At 53.1% G+C, this 19323-nt stretch overlaps 1 protein-coding gene across 1 annotated transcript in view; it reads left to right on the forward strand.

Moving 5' to 3' along the window:
- Positions 1-19323, forward strand: part of CSMD2 (CUB and Sushi multiple domains 2) — a 245534-nt gene that overhangs the window by 217085 nt on the left and 9126 nt on the right. Inside the window, exons 52-59 of the mRNA XM_027701316.1 lie at positions 2590-2763; positions 4064-4252; positions 5731-5904; positions 8389-8571; positions 13488-13664; positions 15030-15209; positions 16670-16843; positions 17840-18013. Of these exons, the coding sequence (XP_027557117.1) occupies positions 2590-2763; positions 4064-4252; positions 5731-5904; positions 8389-8571; positions 13488-13664; positions 15030-15209; positions 16670-16843; positions 17840-18013 (1425 nt within the window). The remainder of the gene's footprint in view (positions 1-2589; positions 2764-4063; positions 4253-5730; positions 5905-8388; positions 8572-13487; positions 13665-15029; positions 15210-16669; positions 16844-17839; positions 18014-19323) is intronic.

The raw sequence follows: 19323 nt of genomic DNA on the forward strand, positions 1-19323 counted from the left end.
CCAGTAAATAAGCTAATTAACCAAGTCTCTGGAGCTCTGAGGTGTTAATAAGTTTAAGCATCCCCTTATCATGGGCAGTGCAATCCCTGTGTTTCATATCCCGGTTCTCCAGGTGTTTATTCCGATCCCTCCTCTCTGGTTTGGAGCTTTGTGTGCTGAGTGATACCAAGATATGAAGTAAGGAATGACCTGTCTGTGAATATGCAGATTCCAGCCTAAAAACAAACAAACAAACAAAAAAAGGATTAAGTTGTCAAGGTCAGCAGTGGCTCCAAAATTTGGGGGATATCTGAGGTTCTGGAGCACCTCTGCTATGAAGAAAGGCTGGGAGAATTGGGATCGTTCAGCCTGGACAAGAGAAGGTTTTGGGGTGACCTGATTGTGACCTTTCAGTGCCTGAAGGGAGCTGAGAGGAGAGATGGAGGGAGACTATTTCCAAGGGCCTGGAGGGACAGGACAAGGGGGAATGGCTTTAAGGTGGGAAAGGGGAGATTTGGTTGGGATATTGGGAAGGAATCCTTCCCTGGGAGGGTGGGGAGGCCCTGGCACAGGCTGCCCAGAAAATCTGTTGCTGCCCCATCCCTGGAAGTGCGCAAGGCTGACTTGGAGCAACCAGGGCTAGTGGAAGGTGTTGGAATGAGATGAGCTTCAATGTCCCTCCCAACCCAGGCCATTCCATGATTCTGAGCTGTCACACAACGTTAGGCCTCGTGGATAACAGGGATTTCAGGCTGTTCAGCAGAGCTCTGGTGGGCTCTGGAAGGAGGTGCTTTATTGCTGTGACACAGCTCAGGGCACGCTGTGTGTGAGCACATTCCCACCTCCCACTGCCCTGGTGTGTTCTCTTTAAACCTGCTGCAGTTGCCTCTGTTTGATCCAGGCAACTCTGTAAAGCCTTTTTTTTTTTATATTTTTTCCTGGGACAGAATCCCTCACCTGTTTCAAAACACGTGTAATCGTGTTCAGAAGCACCTCAGAGCACCTGACACCTGCAGCCCTGCAGGCCTCCACATTTTCCAGCCCTGTCCTGCCATCAGCTTGCATAAGGAATAAATTGCCATCCCTCTGGTCCAGTCCAGCCTTGGCAGCCAAATGTGTTATGTATCTTTAGTGGGGATTTCATCTTCCCCTCAAGCTTCTCCTGGCACTGGCAGCTGCCCAGCAAAGCTGTACTGATGGGCCATTACCCCTTTTCAGCATGACAATAATCAATATGGCTTTGTCCTCGCCTGTCACAGGGTGTCACATCCCTCAAGCAGCCAAAAAAGCTCTTTATGGTTTATCCTGACTTTTCTTTTGTGCAGTGGAACTCCAGCTGCTGGGCTGGAATCGAGGGGCTGTGTCCTGCCTGTGTCACCTGCCCCTGTGCCAGCAGAGAGGTCCAGGCACTTTCCAAAAGCACTTGGAATTTTGGAATCGGCCTCTCCCCTTCCCTGGGTGTTGCCAGAGCAGCTCAGACAGGACCCTGTACCCTTCCACCTCAAACCAACATCAGCCCCAGGAAGAAGAACTACACAAAACCCCACATTTCAGGGCTTTGGAAATCGAGGTTTTCCCCCAAAGTTTCTCCCACTTGTACCAGGCAGATTTAACCTTTCCAGGCCATATGCTAGAAACCTGATTTTTCTCATATTTTCCCCTCTCTTTTAAATCTCCTTCCAGGTGTAACTTTTCACTGCAGTGAGCAGAAACCTGACTGGCAGCAGGGAGAGAGGGGGGAACAGCAGGTTTTGTGATGGTTTTGTGATGCCCAGAGTGCTGGGAAGCAGGAGATGAATAGCAGGAGCTGGGATTTTTGAAGAGGAGCTCTGGGGGATTTATGGTGTCAGTCAGTGGGATACTGGCACTCAGTGCTCAGAGAGTGATGCAGAGAATCCCTTCTGCCAGTAAAATGAACAGAGATCCCGTGCTCTCCACTTGATTCACTATTTCAGCAGAGCTGGTCCCAAACCTTTGAAGTCAGTGCAGGTTTCAGGATTGATGGGGGTGGTTTTTTAATGCTCTCCGACCTCGAGGACTTTTTGCAGTGTGTGATAAACTAAATTTTGAGTTTCTATAAGCTTTTGACTAGGAGTTTATTCTATGGGAAAAGTAAAGCAACCATGACAGGGTGACAGAAATGGGGACAAGTTTCCCAAATCTGCACACCTGCTACAGTGTACATTTGGCATTTATCTTAGCTACTTCATGCATATTAATTATACCATAGACATAGACATTTTACAGTTTTTTTGCTAAGTATTTAATATATGGGTTTTCTTACAGCTAAAGTTAAATGGTTATCTCTACAACTGGTCATAATTCACACATTATTGGATGAACAGGCACCTAAAAGATTTTAAGTTCTACCATATTTTATTCTTAGGATAGTAGGGAGGTTTAGGGCCCCTTGACCTTGTAAGGGTCTGTTTTATTTCTTTCTGGGGGTGTAATTAAGTTTTACAATCCCTTTGTTTGATTTGGATGTGATCACCCATTTGTTTCACGCATCGCAGTTATTTCTCGCAAACGGACGATCCGCCGCCTTCCAGGGGAGAAAAAAAAATAAAATAAAAAAAATGGGTAATATCTCCACTTTTCTGCTTGTAGCCATCACTTGTGGCCACCCTGGCAACCCTGCCAACGGCCTGACCCAGGGCACTCAGTTCAACCTCAACGACGTGGCCAAGTTCGTGTGCAACCCCGGCTTCCGCCTGGAGGGAGCATCCCAATCCCAGTGCCTGGCCAACGGCCAGTGGAGCAGCACCCTGCCCTCCTGCCGTGGTGAGTGCTCCAGGAAAACTGGGGAGGGCAGGGCTGGGCCTTCCTCCCTGGCTTCTCTGAGTTCCTAAACCCCAGAAATTCCCATCGGCTGAACCTCGGGAGTGTCCGAGCGATGCCCGAGCTCCGAGGGCCGGGGGGAATCTCATGGAACAAAGCTGGTGTTTTACCCTGGGGCTTTTCTCTGGCATCCTCCAAGGCATTGAGGTGTGGGTGGTAAGTGGGGAGGACACCAGGAAATCCCAGCTCAGCCCTGGTGACCCCAAAGCAGTTTTACTCCAACCCCCCCAGTTTTGTGCAGAGCCCTTTTTTCCTTCTGGGCTGCCCAACTTCCACTGGGATCAGCACTGAGGTTCACTTATCAAATTCCCTCCCCTCCCTGCACTCCCTCCCTCTGTGCTCCCTCAGTCCAGTATCTCTGTCAATGCTGTTGCTGTGTCAGTCAAAGAATTGGTTATTCCCAACTGGAGAATGTATGTCCCATTTTTGGGATCACTTTATTCCTAATTGGGTAATGCACACCACAGTTTGGGATCACTTACTCCTAACTGGAGAATGTATCTCCCAGTTTGGGATCACTTTATTCCTAATTGGGTAATGTACATCCCAGTTTGGGATCATTTATTCCTAACTGGTTAATGCACATCACAGTTTGGGATCACTTACTCCTAACTGGTTAATGTATGTCCCAGTTTGGGATCACTTATTCCCATCTGGTTAATGTATGTCCCATTTTGGGATCACATATTCCTAATTGGGTAATGTATGTCCCAGTTTGGGATCATTTATTCCTAATTGGGTAATGCACATCCCAGTTTGGGATCACTTATTCCTAATTGGGTAGTGTACATCCCAGTTGGGATCATTTATTCCTTACTGGTTAACACACGTCCCAGTTTGGGATCACTTAATTGGAGAATGTATGTCCCAGTTTGGGATCACTTATTCCTAACTGGTTAATGCATATCCCACTTTAGGATCATTTATTCCCAACTGGATAATGCGCGTCCCCGTTTGGGACCAGAGATCCAGGCTCTGCTGCTGAGCCTTGCATGGCCAGATGAGCCCCTGCAGCATTGCCTTGACTCTCTTTTTCCTTGAAATAATCATCTTTTTTTTCCTATTTCCAAAGAATCTCAAAACAAAACAAAAGACCGGGAGGGGGCGAAAAAAAACCCCTTTAACTCGCAGCATGTGTGATTTGCAGTTTTCCCCCTTTTCCCTGCTCTTTCCTGGAGAACCCTTTGGCTCTGTCACCCCCTTTGGTTTGTGCCATGATGGTTTTTTTATTGTTTGTTTGCAGTTGTAAACTGTACTGACCCCGGGCACCTGGAAAACAGCGTCCGGCAAGTGCAGCCCAGCGGGCCCCACAGATTCAGCTTTGGAACAACTGTGTCCTATCAGTGCAGCCATGGATATTACCTGTTGGGGACACACGTCCTCACCTGTCAGGGGGATGGCACTTGGGACCGTGCCCTCCCACAGTGTCTTTGTAAGTGCTCCAGAACAATCCAGAACAATCCAGAACAATCCCACCCACCCCGGGGCTGCAGCCTGACGAGTTTCTTGTTGCTCAGCTCAGTGTCAAAACCTTGGGAATCCATGGGAATCCTTCTGTCAGTAGGCTCCAGGTCCTGCCCAGGTGTGTGAGGAGAGAGATCCCGTTGGAGGTGGTTTCCCTCTGCAGGGGAAGGCAGAGCCCAGTGGGTTTTCCTGGTTCTGAGCAGCTCCGGCCGAACCAGGGCAGGGGGAGAAGGGCAAAAGCACCTCTGGAGGAGCAAAAACCTGCCTGGGGAGGAACCTGCAGCTCACCTGGGTGGGGACACACCCCTGAGTGAGGTGACACCCCTGAGTGAGGTGACACCTGAGTGGGGACACACTCCCACTCATCCCCAGGGCTTTCGGGGAGGGAGATGACACCGAAGGAAACACAGAATAAATTCCTTCTGCTGCAGAGCAGGTGCTGAAGAGCATTTGCTTCCTCACCCTTGCTCTGGTTTTATCCCTTTTTTTTTCCCCCAGGATCCTGGCCCTTTCTGCCACTGGGGTTGGGTTGGGATTGGGAGGTTCTGGGTGATGGTTTGGCTTTGTGGGAAGACACAGAATCCTCTCGTGGAACACCCAGGCCAGGAGGTCTCCATGGATTGTGGGAGGATGTCAGTGGTGATGTCCCCATGTCCCCTTTCCTACACTGGGAGAAATCAAGATCCAAAGTGTGTCTTAGTTGCCCAGTGAGCTGGTTTTGCAGGCAGGACCCACCCCCCCAGCACAGCCAGTTTGTCCCTTTGGACCCAAAACCAGCTGCAGTCCCATTCCCTGGATAAGGAATGGCCACGGAGCTCCTGGAATCTGAACTGGCTGAAGCTGTTCCAAAGCCATGGCTGATTCTTTTTTTCCCCCCTGTATTACCCCTCCACACCTGGCCATGCAAAGGAGTTTTGGGCACATTTTCCTTTCCTTCTGTGAGCAGCATGTCCCGTCCTCACCCTGCAGACCCTGCACAGGCCCTGGGGGAATTGAGAAGTGACATCCCCTGGTACCACAGCTTGGGGGGCTCCAGGGGGGAGGATTTACCTGTTAAAAACCTAGAGCCTGATATCCCTCAGCCAGCTGAGTGCCAGGGATCTCCTGCCTTAAAATGCTGAGCGTGACTTGGAGGATTTGTGGGCGCTCTCAGAGCTTTGGAAGCTCCGGGTCGGTTTTACGACCGAATGTGTGGGGTTAAAAAAAAAAACCAGAGATTTTTGCATGTCTTTGTTTTCTGTGCACTGAGCTTTTCTCTGAGGGCACTGAGGCCCTGGCACAGGTCGCCCAGAGAAGCTGGAAGCGTCCCAGGCCAGGTTGGAGCATCCTGGTCTCCGATGGAAGGTGTCCCTGCCCGCGGCGGGGGTTGGAGTGAGATGGTCCTTGAGGTGCCTCCCAACCCAACCCACGCTGTGGGGCTGAAGCTGTCGCCTGTGTCTCCTGCAGTGGTGTCCTGTGGCCACCCCGGGTCCCCTCCCCACGCCCAGATCTCGGGGGACAAGCACACCGTGGGCTCCGTGGTGAGGTACAGCTGCCTCGGGAAGCGGACGCTGGTCGGGAATTCCACGCGGATGTGCCAGCTGGACGGGCGCTGGAGCGGGGCCCTGCCCCACTGCTCAGGTGAGGGGCTGGCCAGGGAGGGCGTGGGGCATTCCCAGCACATTCCCAGACATTGGAGAGTGTCCAGGGGAGGGCAACAAGGTTGGGAAGGGCCTGGGTTTGGAGCCGCGTGAGGACACTGAGGGCACTCGGTGTGTTCAGCTGGGGAAGAGGAGGCTGAGGGGAAACCTCACTGCAGTTCCAGCTGCCTGGGCAGGGGCAGAGGAGGGGCAGGGACTGAGCTCTGCTCTGGAGGGACCAGGGACAGCACCCAGGGAAGGGCTGGAGCTGTGTCAGAGCAGGGTCAGGTTGGATCTCAGGATAAGGTGGGTGGTTGGCACTGCCCAGGCTCCCCAGGGCAGTGGGCACAGCCCCGAGGCTGCCAGAGCTCCAGGAGGGTTTGACTGATTCTCTGGGGCACAGGGGGTGACTCTTGGGGATGGTCCTGTGCAGGGCTGAAGGTTGGACAGGATGATCCTTGTGGGTCCCTTCCAATTCTGTGCTTCCATGATCATCCTCCAGCCCTTTTACCCTGTGAGGGGGCACCTGAGGGGCTCTGAGCTGGTGAAGCCCCCCTGGTACAGAAGGAGGTTGTGCCTGAGCCACTCAGCCTCCTGCACCTTGGCTGATCAGCACTGGCAGGGAGTGAAGCTCTGGGCTGGCAGGAGGAGGAATAAATCCCTGCAGCCCATGGCTGTGCTGGGAGGGAGCTGCAGCTGCTGCTCAGGAGTTCTCCCTGCAGAGCCCAGGCAGGAGGGACGTGTCGGATGCAAAATTGGGTCCTTCCACCCTGTCTGCACCATCTGACCCTCTTCCCTGTGCTCTCCAATAAAAGGAACCCACATGGCCTCTTTCCAGGGCCTGACATCTGCTGTTGCAGCAGCCCCAGGCCTGCAGGAGGCAGGTGGAAGCTGGAGCGATGAGTTTCCACCTCATCAGCATCTCCACAGAGAGCAGTTTGGCAGCAGAAGTCCCTTCCCCGATCCTGAGTGAGGAAGGTCTTGCCCTGAGAACGTCCTAATAATGCAGAAAAAGTCCCTGATGCAACAGATTTGGGTCAAGATCCCGGGGGATGCAGTGAGATGTGCTGAAATGGGGGTCTGGTGGTCTCCAGCAGAGGGAAGGGTGCTGGGTGACTGGTTTGGGTGCCTTCCCATCCCTTGTTCCTTGGACAACACACGGGATGTGACATAATGAGCAAAGACCTCAGGACGAGTGTTAATTTTTAATAATGCCACTTAGATTCAGCAGCACCACTTGACCAAGTTTAACCTCTGATTTGGGAGGGGAAGGGAAATGGTTTGGAGTCATCCTGGTGCTCAGAATTCCTGCTCTGGAGCTGCTCAGGAGGGTTTTCTGCTCCAGTTCGTGCCTTTTCCCCATGTAGTTCTTCCTCACCATCTCCTGTCATCTCTGTGGGTGGATTTTTGGGAACACTCAGCTTTGTTCTGCCTGGTTCCTACTGACACCTGCCGTGTGGGGGTTTTGCTGAATGACTTCTTGGAGGCTGATAGCCCTGAGGGGGGTGCTGGGTGGATGGCCAGGATCCCAGAACCATCATTTCCACCCCAAGGGCTTGGAGAGAGGCTCCTCCTTCCCACCAAAGTCAGGTGGAGCAGTTAAAGAAGCAGGGAGGAGGCAGAGCAGAGCTCGGGTCTCCTGCCAAAGGATCCCCACGGTGTGACAGCACTTTTTGTGACATGAAACAAAAGACTTGGGCACGAGTGAAAGGAAATGTTGGACCTGGAGCATTCTGCCCCTTCTGTGCCCGGGGAAGTTCATTCCCCACATGATGAATGTGCTCATTATGTTCTGTGTCACACGGAGCAGGGGCTGGACCTGCAGTGAGGGGGCACTTCATCACCAGCTGCCCCAGGGAAATGGGCTCTTCTGGCCTGGGGAGGGGATGTGTTCACACAGATTGGTGGTGGAGCAAGCCAGGAACACGGTGCAGGCAGCAGGGGGGTGGGAATCCCTCCAGCCTGCTCCGGGGAACCCCTGCCAGGCGCCTGCTCCAGCTGCTCCCCGACTCCCAGCTCTGAGCATTCCCAGCCTGCAGGAGTGGATGTTTCTCCCCCTCTGTGCTCCAAACCCACCACCTCCTGTTCTGTGAGTACAGTGGGGTGTGCTGGAGCACGCTGGAGTTCTTGCTTGGAGGGAAAGCAACCCCAGAATCACAGAATGGGACCCCCAAGGATCATCAAGTCCAGCTGCAGGCCCTGCACAGGACCGTCCCCAGGAGTCACACCGTGTGCCTCAGAGCATCCACATGATTGATGCTGGAGCAGCAGCTGCCACCAGAAGCAGCTGCAGCTGGTGGAAGCTCCGTCCTGGCATTCAGGAGTCATGGTTTGCAACAAGCTTCAAACCAGTGAGCTCCTGGAGTGGGGGGGGAGGATGGTTCCATCTGGAATTCCTGCAGCCAGCCAGAGTTAAATTCCCCTTGGAGGGGGGGAAGAAGGTCCAAACCCATAAACCCATCACGTGCTTGCTCTCTCTGCACAGGGGACAGCCAGGGCGTGTGTGGTGACCCAGGGATCCCCTCCCATGGCATCGGGCTGGGGGACACCTTCGACGTGGGCAGCGTGGTGCGGTTCAGCTGCGAGCCCGGCTACACCCTGCGTGGCTCCTCCGACAGGACCTGCCAGGCCAACGGCTCCTGGAGCGGCACCCAGCCCGAGTGTGAAGGTATTGGCACCTCCCCAGCCCCCTGGGTGTCCCCACAATCACCCCAGAATCACCCCAGCATCACCCCAGCCCGACCCCTCTGCCAGCAGGGTGGGTGCTGGAACAGTGCGACCAACAGATCCAAGGAAGTGATTCTTCCCCTGGACTCAGCGCTGGTGAGGCCACCCCTGGAGTGCTGTGTCCAGTTCTGGGCCCCTCAGTTCAGGAAGGACATTGAGGTCCTGGAGCAGGTCCAGAGAAGAGCAACAAGGCTGGGGAAGGGACTATGAGGAGAGGCTGAGGGAGCTGGGGCTGTTCAGCCTGGAGAAGAGGAGGCCCAGGGGAGACCTTTTTTTTGGTGTCAGAACTCTGGGTGCCATTAATTCCTTGTTGCCTTGTGGGGGAAATTCAGCAGAATGAGAGAAACACCAGCAGCTTCCACCCTCCCTCAGAGCTGGAACTGGCACATGCAAGAGTCATTTCCATTCAGCAGAAATGCAAAATGCAAATTATAATCCAGTAAGCACATTTTTTGTGTTTGAAAGCCCCAAACCCCTGATTTTTCCATTTGAAGGAATCAAGTAAGACCCTATAAGCCAATAAATAATCCCCTCACTGGATTCTCTGGGCCGTGCTGCTCCCTGCTACTGTTTCAGACAAGTGTTTAAAAACCAGCTGGGGGAAGAGCAAAAGCCAAAAATGAGGCAGGAGACCAAGTGCAAGGAGACCTGGGCAAGTGCTTCTCTCCAGCTGTTTCAGAAGCCAAAAAGCTTAGAGAGAGTTTGCAAATGAATTGGAAATTTATTCCAAATTGATGGTGCTCTTGATTGAAAAGACACTGAATGATGTTATTAATACACTCAGATCTCAGGGTGGGGTTTTTTTTCTCCACTCTCTGTTTTTTTCTGTTAGTGGGAAGGCTCTGCTCATTAATCTCAGGATAAATAACCCATCAGGTTCCAGAGGCACTGAAATCCAGATCCCTGGCAGATTTTTTTCCCACACTTTATGAATAATAATAACATTATGCCTATAATGTAGTCACTTAATGTTAAGTGCTGACTGGCCAGTGTAGGGGAGTGATGCCCAGGGATGAGCTGGTCCCTGTCATTTGTATTCACCACGAGTCCCAGGTTCTCTGGCTGCACTTTGAGTGGTGTATTCAGCCCTCTGGAACAGGTATTTATAGGAGAGGGAGAGGGGAGTTGGCTTTGGGGTGAATTCCTGGCAGTTGGAGGTGAAGGCTGAGTGCCCAGGAGGGTCCTGGGGAGGAACGGGCACCTCGGTGGTGCATTAACTGGGACTGAGCTGTGGGTTTGCTGCTCCCAGCTCCCAAAATGGAGCAAAATCAAGGCTGATGGTGCTTCACAGGTCACCAGAGAGTTCATGGAAATGGGCACAGAGGGGCTCAGCCCGAGCAGCAGGAGATGGGGACCCACAGCACAGGGACATGGAAGTGCCTGTGGACACAGTGCAAATCCAACAGCAGGGAGGAAGGGAGAGAAAAGCCCTTATGTGCATTTCAGAGAGGGTAAGATCCTCTAACAGCTTCAATTCCAAAGGATCTGCCTGACTTAGGGAGCTGATGTTGCACCATCAGTGTCCTCCTGCACTGGGACCAGTCCAGGGTGTGTGGGGTCACCTTGGAACTCCTCAGCTCCGGATCTCGTACCTTTTACCCACTAAAACATCTTCTAAGGGAACCAAAGGAACAGGGGGGCAGGAAGAAGTCCCAACTGCTTTTCCCAAAATGGACAAATGGTTTGGAGTGGACTGAGATGAGTTGTAGGGGCTCTGCCTGAGCCTCCTGCTTCGCCCGGGATTATGGAGCTCTGCTTTTGTTGTGCTCAGCAAGAGCAGCTTTCCAAAATGGCAGATTTCAGGCCTCATTTAGCTTTAATTTCCAACAAATTTTAAAGTGTAAATGTAATTTTAGATGGGTTTTTTTTTTTCCTCCTTTTTCCTCCCTCCTGGTGCCCTGTCTGTGTTCGCCGAGGAGGGATGCAGGAAGGGGCTCACAGTTGTACTCTACACTCCCTCCTCCTCTTAAAAGCTGAGCAGAATATTTGCTTTTATAGTGTTTGTTGTTTCTCCGAGGGAATTAAAACTGCATCCAAAATGAGTCAGGGCTCTGGCTGCTCTTTGGCAGTTTCAGTTGAGAGAAATGATTTATTTTAAGCGATAACAGTGGGAAAAGGAGCAGAGTTTTGTCTGCTGCTCATTTGACTGCTGAGGACATGGGAGGTGGCAGGGCTGGGATTCGGGTCTAGACTGTTTTATTCTTCCTCTCTCTGCATAGCTGGGTGGGTTATGGGGTTACTGGTGAAATTAAACAGCCTGGAAATTACCAGCCCTGAAGGAAAGGCTTTGAGACTCCACGAGCCCTGAGCTGTGCCTCCTTCCAGCAGGAGGCTCTGCTGATGTGTCAGACATCATTAGGAGAGTGTTTGGGATGGGAGCAGAGCCTGAAAGGAGAACTGGGGGTTATGAGGAGCAGCTCAGAGGAAGGGGGGACATGCAAAGGACACAGGGCTCACATGTCACCTCAGTGACAGGCACTGGCTGCTCCTCAGACCCCTCTCACCATGTCCAGGGGGGGTTTTCTGGGCAGAGTGAGGGGAAATGAAATGTTTCAGGAGTACCAGCACTTGCTCCTTGCCCTGCTCAGGGTCCTGGGGGGGGCAGCTCAGTGGCCTCGTCTGAGCATCGTCTGAATGTGCCTGATCAGGGCCCAGAGAAATTCCCTTCTCCCAGCAGCTTATCCCTGTAAAACTCGCAGGAAACAGCAAAGGGAGGCAAGGGGGAAACCTGAAAGCTTTTCAGAAAATGGATGTGTGTGGATTGGAACCGATTAATTATTGCTGAGCTCTGGAGCACCTCTGAGCTGGGATGTTTTCTATAGCAGAGGCACTTTGGAACAGGCTGGAGCTTCCCAGATTCCCCCTGCAGTGGGGGATCAGCTCTGGTTGTTGTCAGGGGTCCCACTGTCCCTGTTTGCAGCCCCCCCCTGCCCCGTGGCCTCAGAAACTATTTTTTTTTTGCTGTTCCTAATTCATTTTACACCTCCCACTGCAGCTAAAGGGAATTATTTACCCCCTCACTGCTCTCTTGCATGATTAGATCCTACTGATATTTAAATTGCTGTTTCAGACATTCAATCCTTTCATCCTTGTATTTATGACTTCTCTTCTGTCTGGCCCATGCAGGTCCCAGCTGATCCAGGCTGCCATTAAACCATTCCCACGAGTCCCCTCCTGGTCCCAAAAGTAATAATTTGGGGGGTTGTCCATGTGCATTTTTGGCCACACTAATAAGTGGAGGAGGGTGGGCAGGAGGGAACTGATGGATGGGCAGGCAGTGAAATGGTAATTCAGAGCTTTTTTTCCGAGGTGATGGAATCTGACTTTTATCCCAGCATCTCTTGGAAATGACATTGGAATCCATAACAAGCTCCACCTCGGGAGCCACGCCGGGCTGTGTGCACACAGCCCAGAGCAGTTATTAGTTTCCTCCTGTCAGACAGATCTGCCTCCAAGCAGCTCCTGTGTTAACAGGCTGTCAGCAAACCCAGCAACAAGAGGGGAAGGCTCCTCTCCTCGCCTTGGTGGGCTGTGCTCGTTGCTTCCCTGCTGAGTTTTGTGCTTCCCCATGGAGAACAAGTGGAAAAACTGGAGTGGGTGGGCCAGGGAGGGCCCAGGATGGGTCACCTTGGATGCTCTCACAGAGGTTTTGGTGTGTTGCTGGGGAAGGGGGCAGCCAGGAGTGTTCTGGGATTTGTGGTTGAAGCCTTTCCTTGATCCATGTGATTTTCTTTTGGGTGCTGTAATTTTGGGGCTGGGGGCAATTACTGCAGGTGCTTATTTTGTCCTGGCAGGACTCTGTGCTCCACCATCCCCAGGCCTTTTTGTTCCTTGGTGGGCTGTGCTCGTTGCTTCCCTGCTGGAGTTTTGTGCTTCCCCTGTGGAGAACAACTGGAAAAACTGGAGTGTGTGGGCCAGGGAGGGCCCAGGATGGGTCACCTTGGGTGGGCACAGTGATGCTCTCAGAGGTTTTGGTGTGTTGCTGGGGAAGGGGGCAGCCAGGAGTGTTCTGTGATTTGTGGTTGAAGCCTTTCCTTGATCCATGTGATTTTCTTTTGGGGGCTGGGGGCAATTACTGCAGGTGCTTATTTTGTCCTGGCAGGACTCTGTGCTCCACCATTCACTCCCAGGCCTTTTTTGTTCCTGGGGTGCTGAGGCACTTCAGCCATAAAACTTGGGCACTGCCAATCCTGTAATTGTATTCCCAGGATATTCTCCCTCCTCTGAAGGGATAATTGGATCTGGCTGGGCAGTGAGCAGTGCCACAGTGGGAGGGCAGCAGCCTCCCTTACTGCTCTCCTTCCTTTGAATGCTGCACAGTTGTTGACATCCCAACATTAGGACTTGGCCTCTGATCCTCGTGGGTCCCTTCCAACTCAGGATATTTTAGGATCCCAAAGGCAAAGGATCCCAAACACTCCAGGCTCCCAAACTCCTGGAACGTGGAGGGACTCCAGGCTTGGCACCACTGCTTTGTAGGACCACGAGGTTGATTATTGCAAGATAATGGACATGAGTCCATCAGGCAGGGGAGGATTCTCCCAGGCAGGGCTGGAGCTTCAGGGACTGAGGGGATGCAGGGACAGAGTGTTTTCCAGTCCCCTGAGAGAGATGCAGGTCCTTGGCAAGGCAGAGCCCTGCTCTGAGCTGGGGAGTGCTTTGGGGATCCTGTTGGGTTGATGCAGCTGCTTTTCCATGGAACAGCCCCTTCCCTTCTGAGCTGATCCAGCAGCTCTGCAGCACATCTTGCTTTTCCTGAGAACAGTTCACTGCAGGGGGAAAACCTCGTTTTTTGGAGGGGTCGTTTGTGTTTTGTGGTGGGGTTTTTTTTGTAAACTTTGCCATTTTGCTTTCCAGTGATATCCTGTGGGAACCCAGGGACCCCCAGCAATGCCAGGGTCATCTTCAACGACGGCCTGGTCTTCTCCAGTTCCATCATTTACCAGTGCAGGGAGGGCTATTACTCCACAGGGGTGCTGAGCAGGCACTGCACCGTGAACGGGACGTGGACTGGGACCAGTCCGGAGTGCACAGGTGAGCACTGGGATAGATCCCTGGGGGATGAGGGCCCTGGGGAGGTGGTGTCTGGGCTCACTGTAGCGTGTGTCACCCTGAGGAACTGTGCTGAGCTGTGCCCTGGCAGCAGCAGAGGCTCAGCCCGTGCTCTCTGCCGGTGCCTAATGGAAAAGTCGTGCTTGGAGTTTGTTCTCTTCCAGTTGGATGAAGGGAGCCCTGTAATAATTCCGTGAGTAGATGTTGGCCAGCCTCGAGGGGCTCTCTGGGGCTGCTCCTGAACGTGAGAGTTCCTGGGAGGAGCCTGAGCAGAGCCCTGCTCAGCAAAGCCTCGGGGAAGGGGGTTGTGTTTCCTGCAGAGGAACGTGGACGGGGCCAAACGTGGCCTTACATAAGAGGCAGTAACTGGGCTGAAGAGGGGGGGACCTGCCTTCCCCCAGCCAAGACCTGACCTGGGTTTGCTTTAATGTTTAATGTGTGTTAATACAGCTTCTTGCAAGGTCTTAATGTGCCATTAAGGTCCCTGCTCACTCCACTGAGGACAGGCACAGCCAGCACATGAGCCAGAGTGTGCCCAGGTGGCCAAGAAGGCCAATGGATCCTGGCCTGGCTCAGGAACAGTGTGGCCAACAGGGCCAAGGAAGTGATTCTTCCCCTGGACTCAGCACTGGTGAGGCCACCCCTGGAGTGCTGTGTCCAGTTCTGGGCCCTCAGCTCAGGAAGGACATTGAGGTCCTGGAGCAGGTCCAGAGAAGAGCAACGAGGCTGGGGAAGGGACTGGAGCACAAGTGCTGTGAGGAGAGGCTGAGGGAGCTGGGGCTGTTCAGCCTGGAGAAGAGGAGGCTCAGGGGAGACCTCCTCACTCTCTGCAACTCCCTGACAGGAGGGGGGAGCCAGGGGGGGGGTTGGTCTCTTTTCCCAGGCAACTCTCAGCAAGACAAGAGGGCTCAGGGTCTTCAGCTGTGCCAGGGGAGGTTTAGGTTGGATATTAGAAAGAATTTCTTTGCAGAGAGGGTGATCAGCCATTGGAATGGGCTGCCCAGGGAAGAGGTGGATTCTCCGTCCCTGGAGGTTTTTAAGATGAGACTGGATGTGGCATCAGTGCCATGGGCCGGGAACCACAGCAGGGTTGGATCAAGGGTTGGACTTGATGATCTCGGAGGTCCCTTCCAACCCAGCTGATTCTATGATTCTATGATTCTCCACGTGCTGGAGCCTGACCCCCTCCATGTGCCGTGTGCTCCAAACCCTCCCTTGCCCACGGCCAGCTGACACATCCTGCCTGCCCAAAGCTCTCAGGACCATCAGGTGTCTCATTCAGGCAGATTCAGAGGTGTGAGGGGAGGGATGGGCAGCCAGAAATGCTCCTCTCCCTGTCTTGGGCAGTGATCAACTGTGGTGACCCCGGTGTGCCGGCCAACGGCGTCCGCCTGGGCTCCGACTTCACCTACAACCAGTCCGTGGTGTTCCAGTGCACCCCCGGCTACATGATGGAGTCAGACAGGGCCTCCTCCCTCACCTGCACCAAGGACCGCACCTGGAATGGCACCAAACCCGCCTGCAAGGGTAAGGAAGGGTCCCCAGGCCACCAAAGTTTTGGGGAGGAGGTAAAAAAGTAGCGGCGACTTCTGCGTCGCGCCCGGAGCCCCCCGGGCGCTTCTCTGGGCTCTGTCGTTCCATCTATCCCCTGTTTATGGCACTTGCACCATCTATCACGTTTTTTAGCATGAAAACCTTGCTATCTTTAGGCCCATCAATCACCACACTGTGCCTGGGAGGGAGGCAGCTGCTCTTACCTGTGTGGTGGAGAGGGAAGAGCGAAGCCCAGGGAGCAAAGTGACTCCTTCCTCTTCACAAAAACTCAGATCAAACTCCCGTGAAATATTGTGTTTTGCAAGCACACGCTCCTTGGCATCGTCTGGAATCATCTGAAAAATGTTTCCTCTGAGCCTTTTTATTATTTCTCTGTTCTGAGATTGTTCCTGTGGTTCAGAGATAGAAAAAGGAAATAATAAAGCAGTTGCTGGGCAGGCTGGATCTCTTCTGTGAGTGTTTTACTCACCCACCAAGCGCAGATAAGACTTGTAGCAGCATCTGTGCACTTCTTTAGCAATCTGGAAAATTCACCTGTCATCATGCTGATACAAATACAGACCACAGAGGAACTTTATAATGCACTGCAGCTCCTTCAGAGGCTGTAAAGAGCAATTCTTACGCTGCTTTTTCATTCTCTGCACTGAGCTAATGCCGCAGGAATAATCCAGAACGTGGCCAAGAGTCATGTTTGGAGGCCAGGCTGATTTGCACAGATTTAGCATCTTTCCCAATGCTCCCCTGAGCTGAAAAGCAAAAGCACTGCAAAAATGTCATATTAAAACAGCCCAGAGTGGATGAAATACCGACAGGTTGTTGATCTGAAACTCAGCCAGGTTGTCCAAAACGTATCAATCTCCCAGGGAATCCGAGATGAGTTTTCACACCAAGTCAGGGCAGGTTCTTCCCTTCAGCTGGAAATGAAGTGACTCTGATTTGGAGAGAGAGATCAGGGAAAGGTTCTTCCCCCAGAGGGTATTTGGGCACTGTCCAGGCTCCCCAGGGCAGTGGGCACAGCCCCAAGGCTGCCAGAGCTCCAGGAGGGTTTGGATGATCCTCTGAGGGACAGGGTGGGATTGTTGGGGGGTGTGTGCAGGGCCAGGGGTTGGATGGATGATCCTTGGGGGTCAGCATTTTCCATGATTTGGTTAACTCCAAACTTCAAAGTAAAACCCCGGAGTTTTCACCCCAGTCTGTGCCATGTATATACTTCCCCTTTTCCCCTATAGAAGCTTCTTGCCTGAAAGTTTCTCTTTGGTGTCGAGATAAAATTATGGGAAAGGGTGGGGGAAGCCTGGAAATTAGATATTAGATTTTTGTGGTGGCTCAAACCACCACACCAGGAGATGCCCTTGGAGGGCAGGACGTGGCTTTGACCCTACATGACCACGATGGGAACTGAGCCTGCTTTTGTCCTTTGTCTCCCCCCACAGCCATCACCTGCAGGGCCCCCCAGGCCATTCCCAACGGGAAGGTGGTGGGCTCGGATTTCAGCTGGGGGTCCAGTGTGAGCTATGCCTGCCTGGAGGGGTACCAGCTGTCCCTGCCTGCCGTGCTGACCTGCGAGGGCAACGGCACCTGGAGCGGGGACGTCCCCCAGTGCTTCCGTGAGTAGGAGCCCACCCGGGAGGATCCTGCCCCAAACCCGCTGCTTTGATGCCCTTTCCATCCTTTCCAAACCCTGCCTGGCTGGTTTTAATAGCTGGTTTTAGTGGCTGGTTTTAGGGCTGGTTGTAGGGCTGGTTTTGGTGGCTCTGCTGTGCCAGGGTCAGGGGATGGAGGGGCCCTGCTGTGCCTCCTGCCCCGAGCCCAGGGGAGTTTGAGCAAGAACTGAAGCCAGCGGGGATTTTTTGTGCTGTGGTGATGCCTAAAGTGCCTCTGCCTCAAGGTCTGAACGCCCTGCCCCATCTCCCACAGCAGCCAGGTTGCTGGGGGCACTGGTTTGGTGGTTTGACCCTGGGGACACGGTGGGTCACCTCTGCAACACTTGGAACAAACCTGAGGATTTTCCTCAAATCTGGGTGTTTGTCCAGTGTCTCCTCAGTGGCTGGATCTGCTCCTGGAACTGCCAAAGGCCGTGAGGAAAAAGCCTTTGGCCAAGAGCTCTGTGTGGCAGCAGAAATTGGGAATGTTTTGTGAGGGCTGGGTGGAAACCTGTGTGCCTGACACAGGAACTGATGCCAAAAACTGCCAGTTCAATGTCTCCTAATGCCAAAGGCAGCTCCGAGTTCCTTTTCCAGAGGCTGGCAGCTGCACAATAGCCATTTTCATATTAAATCACACGAAGCCCTCCCTGTGTTCCTTGCACCTTTCCCTGGATCCTGGATAATTAGTGTGACACAGAACCAGGTAGCAAAGTGACATGATGCAATTAGGGAGACATTGGGAGGCTAAGCCTGCCATTAGGGGGGAAAAAGAGAGGAAGAAAGGGAAAAGATGGGGGAGAAGGTGCAAGTTAATTAGCAGGACTACAAGGAGAGCAGCCAGTCATGGATTTGGTGGCAGGGTTTGGGCCGTTCACAGACCTGTCTGTAGCTTATTAACACTCCTTTCTCCTGAGGAGGAGGTTCATGGCCATCCTGTTGTCCCTTTGCCCGTTCCAGCCGTGTTCTGTGGTGACCCAGGGACCCCAGCCCAGGGCAGGAGGGAGGACAGAGGCTTCACCTATCGCTCCTCCGTGTCCTTCTCCTGCCTGGCCCCGCTCGTGCTGGTGGGCTCAGCCCGGAGGTTCTGCCAGTCTGACGGGACGTGGAGTGGGACCCAGCCCAGCTGCATAGGTAAGGGAAGAGCTCTGGGCCCTCACCCAGCTCCCCTGGCTTTCTTTTGGTTCTTTTCTTTTTGGTTTTCTTCTCTGAGTTTGCAGAAATGAGCATTTTGTTGCCCTGAAAGTGGGGATGTGAAGGGACGATGCTTTTGGTTTGTGGGTGCTGGCTGATTAACAACCCATCTCCTCCTCCTCACTGCTTAGATTCCCATCCCTGGCAACATCCAAGGCCAGGCTGGAGCAACCTGGTCTGGTGCAAGGTGTCCCTTGCAGTGGAACTTGATGATTTTCAAGCTCCCTCCCAACCCAAACCTTCCTGGGGCTCAGTGCTGTGGGCAGGGACCAAACTCCCCCAGCTTGCTTTGCCTTGGGATTCAGGCTGACATTTCCACACCTTCCTCAGGTGCTCATCTTGAACCCTGGGACACCTCTGGGAGGTCTGTAACCAGAATTGCTCCCAGCATTCTGGGCCTGTTTGAAGCCCTGGCTGCACTCCTGACCTGCAGGGCTGCTGTGGGGATACAGGGCACGAGCTGTGCTGGTCCCTGGACACCACCACCATCCCCCCATATGGGCAGGTGGGGAGAAACACATCCATGGGGCTGTTCCCCGTGGATTTCAGTCCTTCTGGTTCCATCCTGAATGCACCACCAACTACAGGAATGTAAAAAGACTCACAGCCTGAACCTCCAAATGGTTTCACCAGGAGCTTTCTCACATCCAGGGCGTGGAAAGCACCTGCTCCTGTGCTGGAATTATTGGATTGGAATGCTTCAGTGCTTCCTTGCAGATCCTTGTCTGGGATCCTGTGTGGGACCCAGAGCTGTTGGGGGGCTGAACCAGCCAACCCTGTTCCTGCTGCTGAGGGAACGTGCTGAGGGTCTGTCTGCCCAAAGCACCCACAAGGAAGGAGATTGGATATTAGGGAAAATTTCTTTGTGGGAAGGGTTTCCAAGCCCTGGAACAGACTGCCTTGGGGGGGGATTTAAAACCCAAAATGTAGGTATGGCATTCGGGGACTTGGTTTAATGCCAGTCCAGTTGGACTCAATGATCTTTTCAAGGTCTTTTCCAACCTTAATGGTTTATTGATCCTGTGAAAGGAAAAGAATTGTGTGTCTGCAAAACCTCACCCCAGAATGGCAGTTTGTGACCCAAGCACCTCTACCCCAAGTGCTGTATTTATTCAGATCTCACCCATTTTTGGATGCTTTGAGCTTCCAGCACCCAAACCTTGCCCAGGCACAGCCAGGAGGCCAAAGCTCTGCCCTCATCCATCACCCTGTGCCTCCCCCAGCCACGGGGCTCTTTCTTTCTTTATTTT

This window comes from Neopelma chrysocephalum, unplaced genomic scaffold, assembly GCF_003984885.1.
Source record: "Neopelma chrysocephalum unplaced genomic scaffold, ASM398488v2 Primary Assembly neopelma1_155, whole genome shotgun sequence".
Lineage (NCBI taxonomy): Eukaryota > Metazoa > Chordata > Aves > Passeriformes > Pipridae > Neopelma > Neopelma chrysocephalum.